General features: G+C 45.4%; 1 protein-coding gene across 1 annotated transcript in view; it reads left to right on the forward strand.

The window, feature by feature from the left end:
• Positions 1-225: 225 nt before the first annotated feature.
• wnt6b (wingless-type MMTV integration site family, member 6b) overlaps positions 226-12,573 on the forward strand; it is a 28,067-nt gene continuing 15,719 nt past the window's right edge. Inside the window, exons 1-2 of the mRNA XM_030427345.1 lie at positions 226-959; positions 11,208-11,428. Coding sequence (XP_030283205.1) covers positions 880-959; positions 11,208-11,428 — 301 coding nt within the window. The 5' untranslated portion in view covers positions 226-879. The remainder of the gene's footprint in view (positions 960-11,207; positions 11,429-12,573) is intronic.

Raw genomic sequence — 12,573 nt, forward strand, 5'->3', positions numbered from 1 at the left:
TCTCCGCTCTCAGCCGGGTCCTCCTCGAAAACTAATTGCCGTCTCTTTCTCTCTCCCTCTCTGAGTGACAGCGAGGATTTCGCTTCGCCCGGAGCGACGTCACGCCGAGGTGGAAGAAGACGAGCGCATTTTTTTTCTCCTCTTCTTCTTCTTCTTGTTCCTCTTCTTCCCTCCTCCTCCCTTTATCATCCAAGGAAAACACATCGACAGACCCGCGGCGCACAGACGCCTCTACCTGCAGCAGCCGGTGCGCACCGAGCATTTCACTTCACCAAGTTCATCCAGTGCGTCAGCCTCGGAGCGCGCAGGGGAGGGAGCGACATCCCAGCAGCGCCAGAAAACACCAACTTTATTTTCTTTCATCTGTGAGAGAAGCAACTCTCTCTATCTTCCTAATCTGTTTTTCCAAGTGATTGCTTCAAATATCTCCCAAAGCGTGGCGCGACCCGGAGCGCCCACACGACCAGAAAATCTTTCGTGCGCACCGCTCTGCAAGCCTCGTCCCTCCTCGAGAGCGATGTAACGCGGCCGCGACAGACGGAGCAGAACGACAATGAAGAGGTTAACCACACCTTTGAGAGCGGACATCTCTTCAGTAGCCTCCTGACCAACTTTCTTGCGCATTAAGATGCGCCCGACAGAAGAGGAGCTGGAGCTGGATGGTGAACTTTTTGCGCTCTCGTTGACAGACAGTTTCCAGTGAGCTTTCTACCTTTCTTTTCTTTTTTTTTTTTAACGCCGAGCTTGTCCCCCCCCCAGTCAGAAGACAAGGACCTCCTATGTATTTAAGAAATAGTCCAACTCGGTGTTGGCTGGGCTCGTCAGTGCTTTAAACTTTGCCGGGGGTGGGGATCTCCTGGAGGATTTGCTGCGTTCACCATGACGGTTCGTCTCTCGCGGATCCAGCTGGCCCTGTTCTTCATCCTGCTCTGTCCGGTCAATATCATCGGACTCTGGTGGTAAGTGTTCAGCATTTCCCACGTGTTTTTTTTTGTTTGTTTGTTTTTTTACGTCCCTCCGTCCCGTGTCAACCTGGGACTCAAGTCACCTCACTTAGTTTCATTTTTACTTCTGCGCGCAAAAACATGTGGCTGACTCGTTATGTGCAGCACCAGCGGGCAGCATTAGCTCACCGGCTTTTCACCTAAATACTCAGGATAGCCCGGGAACCATCTGCGACAAATGTGATCGACCTTATCGAGGCTGCAAGAGCAGGAACTCAAAAAGAGCTGACGTTACGTGCAAAATCCAGAAATAATGCGCAAATAACCAGACAAAGAATGTTCCAAAAAAAAAAAAAAAAAAAAAAAGTTTAATAGTATTTTTAAAAGAATAAATAATATATTTTTTTTTTCTCATGCGCTTTCTCGAGGTGATGAAAACAAAAAAATATATCACCATTTCAAAATATGGGAAATATGGGTCCTGAGGGTGAAGGACAAAGAGTCAGAGGGTGGTGAGAGAGGTGTCTGCTGGTCACCGCCTGCAGTGATACATGGAGGAGAGAGGAGTGGGAGATAGGTGGAGTGTGTGTGTGTGTGTGTGTGTGTGTGTGTGTGGTGGGGGGTTCAGAGTCAGGAATGTCAGGTGGCCCTCTAGGCGCAGTGGATATGTCATCATAAAACAATCCATATAGGCTCAACTCTGTGAGGTGTGTGACAGTCGGACAGACAGACAGACAGACAGACAGACAGCAGATCTGCTGATAACATATTTTCTGTCCATGTGGGTCTGTCTGTCTGTCTGTCTGCGTAGTACTATCCTGTGTGCAGTGTTTCATTAGACAACATCCAATATGTTTGGCTTTCCTTCCCCCTCTCTCTCTCTCTCTCTCACACACACACACACACACTTGAGCGAAGCGGCAGTGTTTGTGAATGTGAAGCTTTGTGATTTTTTTTTTCTGTTTTTTTTTCTCCTTCTTCTTCTTCTCCTTCCAGCGAATCCTCCCACTGTTCATTCACAGCCCAGTCAAGGTCAGTGTGGGTTGTAGTGTCAGAGCGGCTGTGCGTGTCCTTGTGTGACTGGCAGCTGGACCGGCAGCTTTAGTAAGACGCATCTCCCCCCCCCCAACAAACCTTCCTTACATCCTGTCTCTTCACATGTAAACCTCGAAAAGATGTGAGGTAAAAGCACGTCACCTGTGGCGATTTATTAGAAAAACACGGAAAGTTTCCGTCAACATCGACATCATTTACTGGATACGGAATTTTAAACATAACCAGCTCCTCGTTGCTTCTGTTACAATAGTGATTTGATGTTGCTGTTGTATGTGCAGGGTTGACATGCAGGATGAATGCTCAGGATACAGGTGACAGTGGATAGATAGAGGGAGGTCATAGGTCAAAGCTCTTCTATCAGAAAGTGTATATTCTTCTGAGGTGTCACGGAAGAGGCGAGAAACTGCATTCACACTAAAATTGCTGAATCTGGAAGTGCAGTTTACGTGCTTCTGCAAAGATCTACACCTAAATAATTGAAACGATTTTCCTCTGGGGATGAATAAAGTATTCTGATTCTGATTCTGATTCTGAGAAACACCAGAACAGTTCAAAATCAGACAAAACATCAGTGCATCATAGCCGCCGTCTGCCAAGGAGAGGGACAGACGCGGTCCAGTTGCACCGCTGAGCCTGGTTCTGTTCGTCCCACGATCTCCATCTACACTGTGAGTGTGTCTTCACGAAGCCGAACTCAGAATCTGTTCTTTTTTATTATTATTTTATTATTAGAAACAGTGATTGGATCTTAGCTCGAACATGCTATAGCTACAATTCAGGCAAACAGAAACTCTTCTGGTGCGACGCTGATCAAATCCGTATTTCGTGACAAGCAAAATCAACAGTAAATACAGGTTTTAGGGACAGTGTGTGTGTGCTGTGCGACTGGTTTTCTTGTTGTTAAGGTGATTAGTTAGACGGTTAGAGGTGTGGAACTCTTTGAAAGTGTCTGAGTCTGCTCTTGTTTTCTAAAAGTTCTCTTTGTCTAACAGAGTTGCCAGATTGGAAAAGTTCAAGTGTCGCACCAGAGGCTCAACATTGTCGTATTTTGGAGGAAATGATCGTACTTGGTGAGAAAGAAGTCATGTGAAACGTGGGATCCATTTTTCGTTATCCCGGTCTTGTGAGGAAATTAGATAAACAAGACTAAAACCAACTGCTACTATTAGTGGTATAAAATCATTGAGTTGTTGGACCGTAGGATGCCAGCTTGGATTTTTTTTAGAGATTGGATTGTTGGGACATTTTCTTTTCCTTCTCCAAAGCAATTGAAAGAGTCTCCGTCGCGAGAAATGCAGGCTCGGTGTGGGAGGAAGATGATGTGTTTGAAATGTGAAAATTAGCCGTCTTACCGTCGACAAAGACAGGTCACTTTTTACCCAGGGGGGTTGTTGGTCTGTGTCTGAACTGTGCTGTGACCCAGCTGTGGAAGGGAAGGAGGGGAGAACGATGTCCCTACAGGGGTCCATCAATCAATTCACTTGGCCTTTAAACAATTTTATTTATTTGGGCTAAATCTGGCTAAATCCTGTCGTCTGCTAGGATTTATTCTGCACTTAAACACGCGGTGATGGAGTCACAAGTGCCGTGTTAAAAATACTTTTCATCCATCGTAATTTATGATTCTCGACTATTGAGCACCTTGTTTCCGTCTCTTAACGTTCATGTCATCGTCGTCCTGGCAGCACATTTGTTTTAAATAAAGCTGGAGTGGATAAGGAAAATCAACGCGAAGACATCAGCGACTTCCTCTTCATCCCCACTGACACACGCTGTCATCTTCTTTCACTCGCTCACTTGTTCGCCGGCTCCCTCGCATTCGCACACACACACACACACACACACGTTCACACACAGTGGCAGGACTGTGGTGCAGCTCGGGTGAAGCCACACCTGTGGCTCGCTCCGCCGTCTGCCAGGACAATGATGCTCTCTGTTGAAAGCTGCTGGACATACCACCGTACATCTCCCTTTCCTCCGTCTCACGCACGCTCCTCTTCAGTGTCTCTATCTCTGTACTTGTCTTCTGAAGGAAAATACCTATCGCGCAGATAGGTTGTCGCTGAAGGAAGAGGGAGAGAGAGGGCCGCAGTGATAGACGGAGAGCGAGGGAGATGAAATGCGGGGAGATAGGCGTCCTTTCAGAGCCTCTTCTGATTAGAGCGCTCTAATCATTTGGCCTGAGAGCAGAGAGCACAGCTCAGAGGGGCGAGGAATGCCTTTGCTCTCTTATACTGGTTTTGACTGCAGTGCTTAGCAGGGCCAACTTTGCATGGTGTGTGTGTGTGTGTGTGTGTGTGTGTGTCTGTCAGAACCCCAGTTTGGCGGACAGCCCGCCCGGAGCGTGCCACGGGCCTACAGGTGCACACACACACTGCATGTGTGTGTGTGTGTGTGTGTTTGTGTGTTTCAGCCTTCTCCTTGGTGTGTTTATGTGTGTGTCAGTCTAAATACATCTCCAACCAGTGTATCCTGGTTAATCTGTTTAACATGTGCCCATTCATTCAGTCTTATGGTTATGGGAACATGTATGTACACACACACACACACACACACACACACACACACACGCACACACAGTCTATAGTCTGAGCCACCATCATCACCAGAGCAGAGCTCTCATTGTAACAGATCTTATCTTGTCCGCTCCACTCCTGCTCTGAAAAGCTGGATGTGTAATCAGGAGCAGGGAGATGGGCACAGATAAAGATTAAATGACGATGTGGGTTTTGGCATTAAGCAGAGAACTAAATTAAAACGTGTTTGTGTGTGTGTGTGTGTGTGTGTGTGTGTGTGCACTTTCTTTGTGGCCACTTGTAGATGGAGTAGCTGTGTTCCGGTGTCAGAGTAACATAGGGCAGAGGCTAAAAATGGTCCAACTTCTGTCAAATTGGCACAATGACCAACCACAATCGCTAGAGTCAAATTTGGCAATGCTCCCACACGCCACAGAAACTTTACGATTACTTACGTTCAGTTTTTAATCTTGTGTTGTCAATGATCTGGTTAGGTTTAGGCACAAACACCCCTTGGTCAGGCTTAGGAAAATCTCATGTTACTTGGTTCTGATGCCACAAACATGGCTGTAAGTTGTCCTGATGTCTAATTTAAAAACATCAGATTTTTTCGGCTGTAAATTCTCCTGGGGTCCCGTCACAAATATCCGGTTTGTCTTGACATCTCGTGGTATCGGGCTAGCAAATGTCCGTCCTCCTCAGGCTGAATGTGCAATCACTCAGCTCCATTTATGATGTATAGAAGCCCTCCTCTCAGTCATACCTGCCTCTTTATCTGTGGTGCAAAAAGCATCAGCCCCTGATATCAAGTTAGCGTTCAGACTCTGCTCTCCGTTTCCCTCAGCACCAGCCCCATTCGAATGGATTCATTTTTTATATGCGGGTGTCAGGCGGTGCCGTTGGGCGTGCCACCGTCCAACGTTGTTACAACCGAACAAACCTTCAGAGCGTGTTTATGGTGTGACATTGGTTTGGTGGTGGTGGTTTCCTCTCGGTCACACTTTATTGTGACTACTTAAAAATTGGGTGCATTACAAATTAAGAGTCCCGAGTGTTTCGTTTTTTAAATAGGAAAAACAAATCTCAAATGTTCTCAACTTTGTCTGACATCAGCGAGAGCGACGTGAGCAAACATGTTGGAAGGTGATCGACGTGCCCCAGACTGCGGGGTCAGGAGCTCGGGAGAAGGAGTCGCTGAGTGCGAACGGACCCTCTCGAGCTTTAAGCGACGCTGCCGAGGTGCTGAATTTGTTCCCATCCACCATCGATGTGCTTTGTTTGGAACGCCAGGCAGATTTTGTAGACGTGATTTAAATTTTATTTACTCTGTCATGGCTTTATCTTTTTGTTTCCATCTCCTCGTTTGTCTCACAACGAAGCCGTTACCACCTTCTTCTGTTCCCCAGTCACCCTCCTTTTTTCGCCATCTCTCTCTATTTGACCCTCACTTCTCTCCTTTCGCTCTCTCTCCCTCTTTCTCACTCTGGCGTCTCAGACTAGCGCTTGTCGTGACTTTCTTCATCTCCAGCATACTTGAGGGATTAAGGAGGGATGAAATTCACTCGTTCGTGGGCGGAGTGAAAAAAGAAAAAAAAAAAGAAGGGCCCCGTACAGAACAGCACTTTATCTATGGTGCCGTGAGATCCTTAATGAAACCTGAGGTCGCTCCGAGCGCCGATTTTTAATCTCTTTCAGACCTGAATAAAGGCGTCGATTTCTACTATCTGCATTTGAAACCTCATTTTTTTATTTAAAATTAGATCATTAAAATCTGTCAGTCCAACCTTGAATGACACAGTTGTGAAAATAAATCACTTATATGAGCTGATTTAGACTGTTCGAGCAACCTCAAGGTAAAGGCTGAGCTCTGGATTGGACCAGCTGTTATCTTGTTGCAGGTGGTTACAGTGTTTTAAAGTCCTATCAGCGCTTTTGATTTGGGTATTTTTGTTCCTTTATCTCGTTTTATCTCTCCCCATATGAACCCCTGTCTCTGTTTTGGGACTGTATCATCGTCAAGAACTGCTCATGCGAGACGGCGTTTCCTTAAAACCCCCGATAGCATCAATGGGCTGCACATCCTAGTTCGCCTTATCCGTTTTCGGGAGCTGCATCTTAAATGAGAGGCAGAGGAACAGTGGCACTTTGCGTGAAGAGGATCTGATTACCGGCTGACTTTGTAGTTCCTCCTCCAAGTGTACACTGGGCTTTTATCTCCGTGCATGCCTGCACAATAGCGAACGCATCGGCTCGGACAAATGCGCGCATGTGTTGTCTAATGCGCGGGCAGGGGATTTTGTGCGAAAGCTGCATTAATTCACATGTATGCATCCGTTTGAAGCGTGTTACCCAACGCATTAAAAGCCGTTCAGCTTTTCTTTGGAGTCTGCACACGAGGTCCTCCCCGTATTCTACTCATCCTCGCAGGGATGCACACTTTTATGTAACGATCACCAAACAAGGGCAAGAATGCTGGGCGCCCACCAGTCATCCTGTTATCCAATTAATGCACCCCATTTTTGGGTATATCGCCGGAGACGCGCTTTTCCACCTCAGTTCACTCCACTCTCCGATTCAGACTTCATTCCCCTCGCATCATGCTCTGTTGCTAAACCTGAATTTATGACAGTCCAACGGGGATCATCAAAACAGCCTCGGGTCCAAAATTAGGGGGGTGATTTCATGCCGCTGAGTTAAAAGGGTTTCGCAAAGATATTTTGATCTGTCTCAATTGTTAAAACTTGAACAAAGCTATGCAGTCAGCCTGCAACCATTTTTTAGTCCTACTATTGCTTATTTCTCTTCTAACATCCCATTGCAACTGCTGTACAGCTGCTCGTGTTGACCAGATTTATGAAATACATTAAATTGAAAGATACTTGACTCACTTGTTGCCACTTGTTGTGTTTTGTTGAGATGAGTTACAGTTGATACTGCTTACACAGATGTGATAACACATAACGCAAAGGCAGCTAGGTGACGGAACAAAAGACGAGCTTTAATAAAGAAACAAATAGATGGAGGGCATAAAACGCAAGAAGCAGGCGGGGACGGATGGGAGAACGAAGGGACTACAGAATCATACAGGAACTAAATAAAAGCACAAAAAAGACACAGGACTTGTCACTCCCTCCAGGTAATACACAACACTGTGAATCTTCTGTTACTGATGGGTTCATCTCTTTCAGTGAACATCACCGCGACGATGTACAAAACATTTAACTAAACACACCTCGCTGGCTGCACATCACCGAGACCGAATGAGTCAACATGAGCTGTGTAAATCCTTACAATGGCCAATTTCACATCATCTCGATACTCTTAACCGCCAGCGGAATGTAAACGCCTCGAGCTTCACGTGTCTTCTTTGGAGGAAATAACTCAAATGTGTCCGTGAACAACATAAACGTGCTGATTGCGACAGCTAAGTGTGTCCCAGTGAAACACAGAAGTAAAAAAATAACAAAAAACAACCTACCTCCCTCTCGCATAATCTCAACAGGAAACAATCATTATTCATAAAAAAAGTTAAATAAAATGTGAACAAATAATAACATAAATAATATTTGTGGCAGTCGAGGGTGCTGTAAGAAGAAATGGATACCTGTTGGATTCATACTCCAAACAAATAAGGGCGCAGCAGATCACCAGAGTAATGCTAACTGCTGCTAGCTGTAGCCGCTGTCGGTTAACCTCAGTTAACCGTGCAGCAAGTGGTCATTTTAGCTGGCTCTGACTGGACGGGCAGCTCGGCGCTCCAGTGTGTCGGTGTTGTTTGCTGTCGGACTATTACTTCTTGAGCCACAAACTGGCTAGGGTTTCGCTGAATAGCATGCTAATGTCACTCTCTGTCACAATACAAAGACGTCAAAAGTGTTTCGTCACATTCTGCTCGCAATTTTAGAACAATTCATACATATTTCACCTTTGAAATACTGCCGTGGGGAAACAGAACAGACAAACCATCAAAGACTGAGGAGACAACACAGGCTAAAATACAAACTAAGCTAACGGGGGGACAAGGTGCAGGTGGAGGGACATGGAGAGCAGGGCAGTGTGTGTGTGTGTGTGTGTGTGTGTGCGGAAACTGAACAAAGAGAACGTAAAAACTAAACAAACCTTAAAAAACTGAGCAGATGCAAATTATCCCAAACTTCTGTTTTACAAGTGTCGTTGGTTTTGATCTCTCACCGCTCCACTTCGCTGTATTTGCTTTTGTTCGCAAAGCGATCGCAAGAAATCTTTTCTTACTTCGCTGTCACAGCTCTCTGTCTCGCTTTCAGGAAACCATTCAAACTTCATCCAGTACATTCACTAGTTTTACAACTCTACACCTCCCATTGTAAAAAAGCGGGCTGGCTATTGTGAGCTGCTGACAGAGCTGCCTTCCCAGCGCTGACACACACACACACACACACACACACCGACACACACTCGCAGGCACAAACAAGCAAATCCAAAGGCTGTTTTCTCACATCCATAGAACTCACAACAAAATCTGCAAACATACGTGCACATGAGCACATCGGTTTCGTTTTCTCTCTCTCTCTTTCACACACACACACACTTTCTGACATCAGTGGGTAGATAATAAGCGGTTGTTGAGAGGGAGTGTGTGTTGCTAAGTATTGTACCTGTACCTGCTACTTAACACACACAGACTGTCTGTATGATTTAATTATCTGTGTGGCTGCCACACACACACACACACACACACACACACGAACACACACACTAGAGGAAAACTCACAGACACTCACACATAACACCTGTATTGAAAATACGGCATTGTCTCCATAGTGATGTTGTCAATACGATCGCAATAATCGTAGAAGGAATGCAACAGTGGGTGTCCCTGGAGTGTGTACACATACTTGTGAGTGTGTGTATGTGTGTGTGTGTCTGTGTGTGTAGATAGTGATGCAATTGCAGTTGTGCACTCGTGCTGATGAGCCATGCATTTATTTTCTTTTGCTGTAATTTCCAGGTTCTCACATTAAACACCTCGCGTATCCTGCCTCTGTTTGGAGAGTTGGTTGTGCACGTCCTCAGAAATTAAATGTACAAAATATGCAGCGTGTGAGTTGTGTATCTCTGGCCTTGGAATGGATCACAAGGCAACCGTAACTATTATCCATGCCGTCTGTCATCATCACATGGCACATCAACAGTATTTTTGGGCGGTTTACCCTTTGGATCTCCTGTCCGTGATGTCATTGGCCGAGAGTCCGACCCAAGATTCCCCTTTCAGACGTGTTTTCATTCGATCACGTGGTGACGCGTCATCCTGTCACACAAACAGCCTTGTGAAAATAAAAATAGATAGGTTTTCATAAAATGCCAGAAACACAGTGACTGAGTGTGGAAGGATGAGTGTGCACGGACGTGGGCGAGTGTGTGAGTGCGTGCTTGCAAATGTCTTCGCTCGGTATCAGACCGCCAGGAGAGGGGATTGGCGAGAGTGTTTGTTCTGCTTCTTAAAACAAACTCTCGAGGCAGATGAATGATATCAGGCGGCACGATTAACGGGGACAGGGCTGAATGAAAACCTATGAGGTAGTCGTTGTGCTCGCTCCTCTTCCCCTCCCTCTCTCTGTCATGCGAACCCTTCTGAGTCCTGTTTCATGGTCAGACTCGAAGTTATGGATCACGTCTGCCGCGATTGAGTGAGTAAAAAGTCAGCAGTGGAGGAGGCCAGAGAGAGAGAGAGAGATGGAGCGAGTGAAAGGGAATTTGAATGTACATAATGTCAACAGCGTGGAGGGGATGTGGAAATGAAGTCGTCTCGTAAAGCCGCGTTGCTGTGTAGTGCCACTGAAGAGGCCACGGACGCTGGCAGTGCTCCTGAGTGGCAGCGCCAAGCTCCTCTTTCCCATTAAGAGTTAGAATAAACTATTTATCTTTATTATATACACTCATCTGTCAAAGCGATTCAGGAGGTCCGGGGGTCCATATCCATCAAATACAACGTGTATGTATATGTATTTTAATGTTTTAAATATTTGAATTGCCCAATGAGTGTGTGATTTATTTCGCCACACATTTAAACATTCATTTTTTTCTTCTTTCTAGTAATTTAATATGCACATTTTTCATTTAGATAGGTTTAATCTGGGGTTTTTTGTTTTTTTTTCTTCAGCACTGCTGATTGGAGGGATATGTGCGGTCAAGGCGGGGAACTTCTTAACTGTTCAAACAATTTCCAGAGAAGCTTTATCTTCGGAGAAATCTAGAGAGGTCTGGTTTACCAAAATCAACTTAGCATTAAGATCAACCGTAAACGGCCCGTCTGTTAAGAGGCTTCCAACTGTCTCACGTCCAACTCTGTGAGGACCACACAGTCCTCCCGAGCGCAGTCCAACGGCAAAATACAGACTTGTGAATCTGACGTCAGGGCTGAGATGCCTCTGGGAAAAACTCGCTGCTCTGTTGTCTCCCACGTGCCTGTTCAAGAAGCCCATTGTCGCCACAGCTGAGAAGTGGTGGGCAGAGTTGGCAGGCTCGCCGGCCGCAGACAAAACTTACATTTGGTCTGTGGCTGCTGATGAGGGCAGCCACATTGTTTACGGTGTGATTAAGTTAACAGGTGTTGCTCACCGAGAAGAAAAGAGTGGGAGCTCTTTATTGTTATCACGTTACTGAGAGATTTGCTCACTTCTCCTCTCTGACATTGTTTAAACTTTTTTTCCAGGGCGGTGGGAAGTCCGCTGGTGATGGACCCCAACAGCATTTGCAGGAAGGCGAAGCGTCTGGCAGGGAAGCAGGCTGAGCTGTGCCAGACTCAGCCGGAGATCGTCAGCGAGGTGGCCAAAGGGGCCAGGCTGGGCGTCAGGGAGTGCCAGTACCAGTTCAGGTACCGCCGGTGGAACTGCACCAGTCACAACAAGTACTTTGGCAAAATACTGCAGCAAGGTGAGTGAGAGAGGAATGAAGGTGTTCCTGCGTCTTTTTACGCATTTTGGGAAATAAACTAATTCTAATTTACAGACAATTTTATGTGAAAATTGACACCACTCTCATATCTTTTTGTTCAGTAGGAGGCTTAATTAAATTAGCTTAGCGTAGACTGGAAACAAACTGTCAAAAGGTAACAACATTTGTGTACAAGCACCTATAAAACTCGCCAAGCACAGTGTTACTTCAAACATATTTGGCATAACAAAAGTTGGCATTCTGTGTTTCTTTACATTTTAATTTTTATACCGTGACAACACTGTGCTTGACGTCTGGTGTTTAGGCACAGAAACAATCGTTAGGGTCAGGAAAAGTAATTTTTGGGCCTAAAATACCTGGTTCTGTCGGCACAAACTCGGCTCGAAAATGTCCTGATGTATAATATTTAGTTTTGTTGCCACAAAGATGGCTGAAAATGTCCTGTTTTGTTCAGAATATCTGGTTAAGTCAGTTGAAATGTGGATTTGAATTGGTGTCGGACAGTGGTCTCAACAGCCATCCCGCCTAGCTGTAACCATCCCCTACCATCAGAGTGAGTCTATATCCCAAAAACGTTAACAAATCTACAAGCTATTTCCCCATTTTCAATCCTTTTTCTAAGCTAAGCTAATTGTCTCCTGGCTCTGGAGCAGTATACTGTCGTAAACGCTCATATGTGTGAGTGATATCAATCTTTCCATCTAACTCTTGGCAAGAATTAAATAATATTACCAAAATATTGAACTATTAGGCAACTTAATTTACAGGCAGAAACTCAATCCCAATTTGTCAAGTTTATTCAAGCTACAAATGAGCGTAAGCGTCAACTAAATTACATTTAACAGGTCATACCGGCTTTTGGTTCGGCACTAGCTGAAAAGCGTTTGTGACTCACTTCTATGGATTTTTTTACCCAGTTCCTCGACCAACATAGCTGATGGAAGAGATATAAATTCCCACAATCATCTTTCCTCTCTATCAGTCCTTCCAGAAGTCTTTTTTCCCTGGTTTCAAAAAAACACATTCAAAATACTGCCACGTCCAATTTCTCAACCTCGAGTACCTTAGGATCTGAACCCGCGACCTTGTGACCGCAGCGACGGCCTGACATCAGCTTGAGGTCA

This window comes from Sparus aurata, chromosome 9 (genome assembly GCF_900880675.1).
Source record: "Sparus aurata chromosome 9, fSpaAur1.1, whole genome shotgun sequence".
Classification (NCBI taxonomy): Eukaryota; Metazoa; Chordata; class Actinopteri; order Spariformes; family Sparidae; genus Sparus; species Sparus aurata.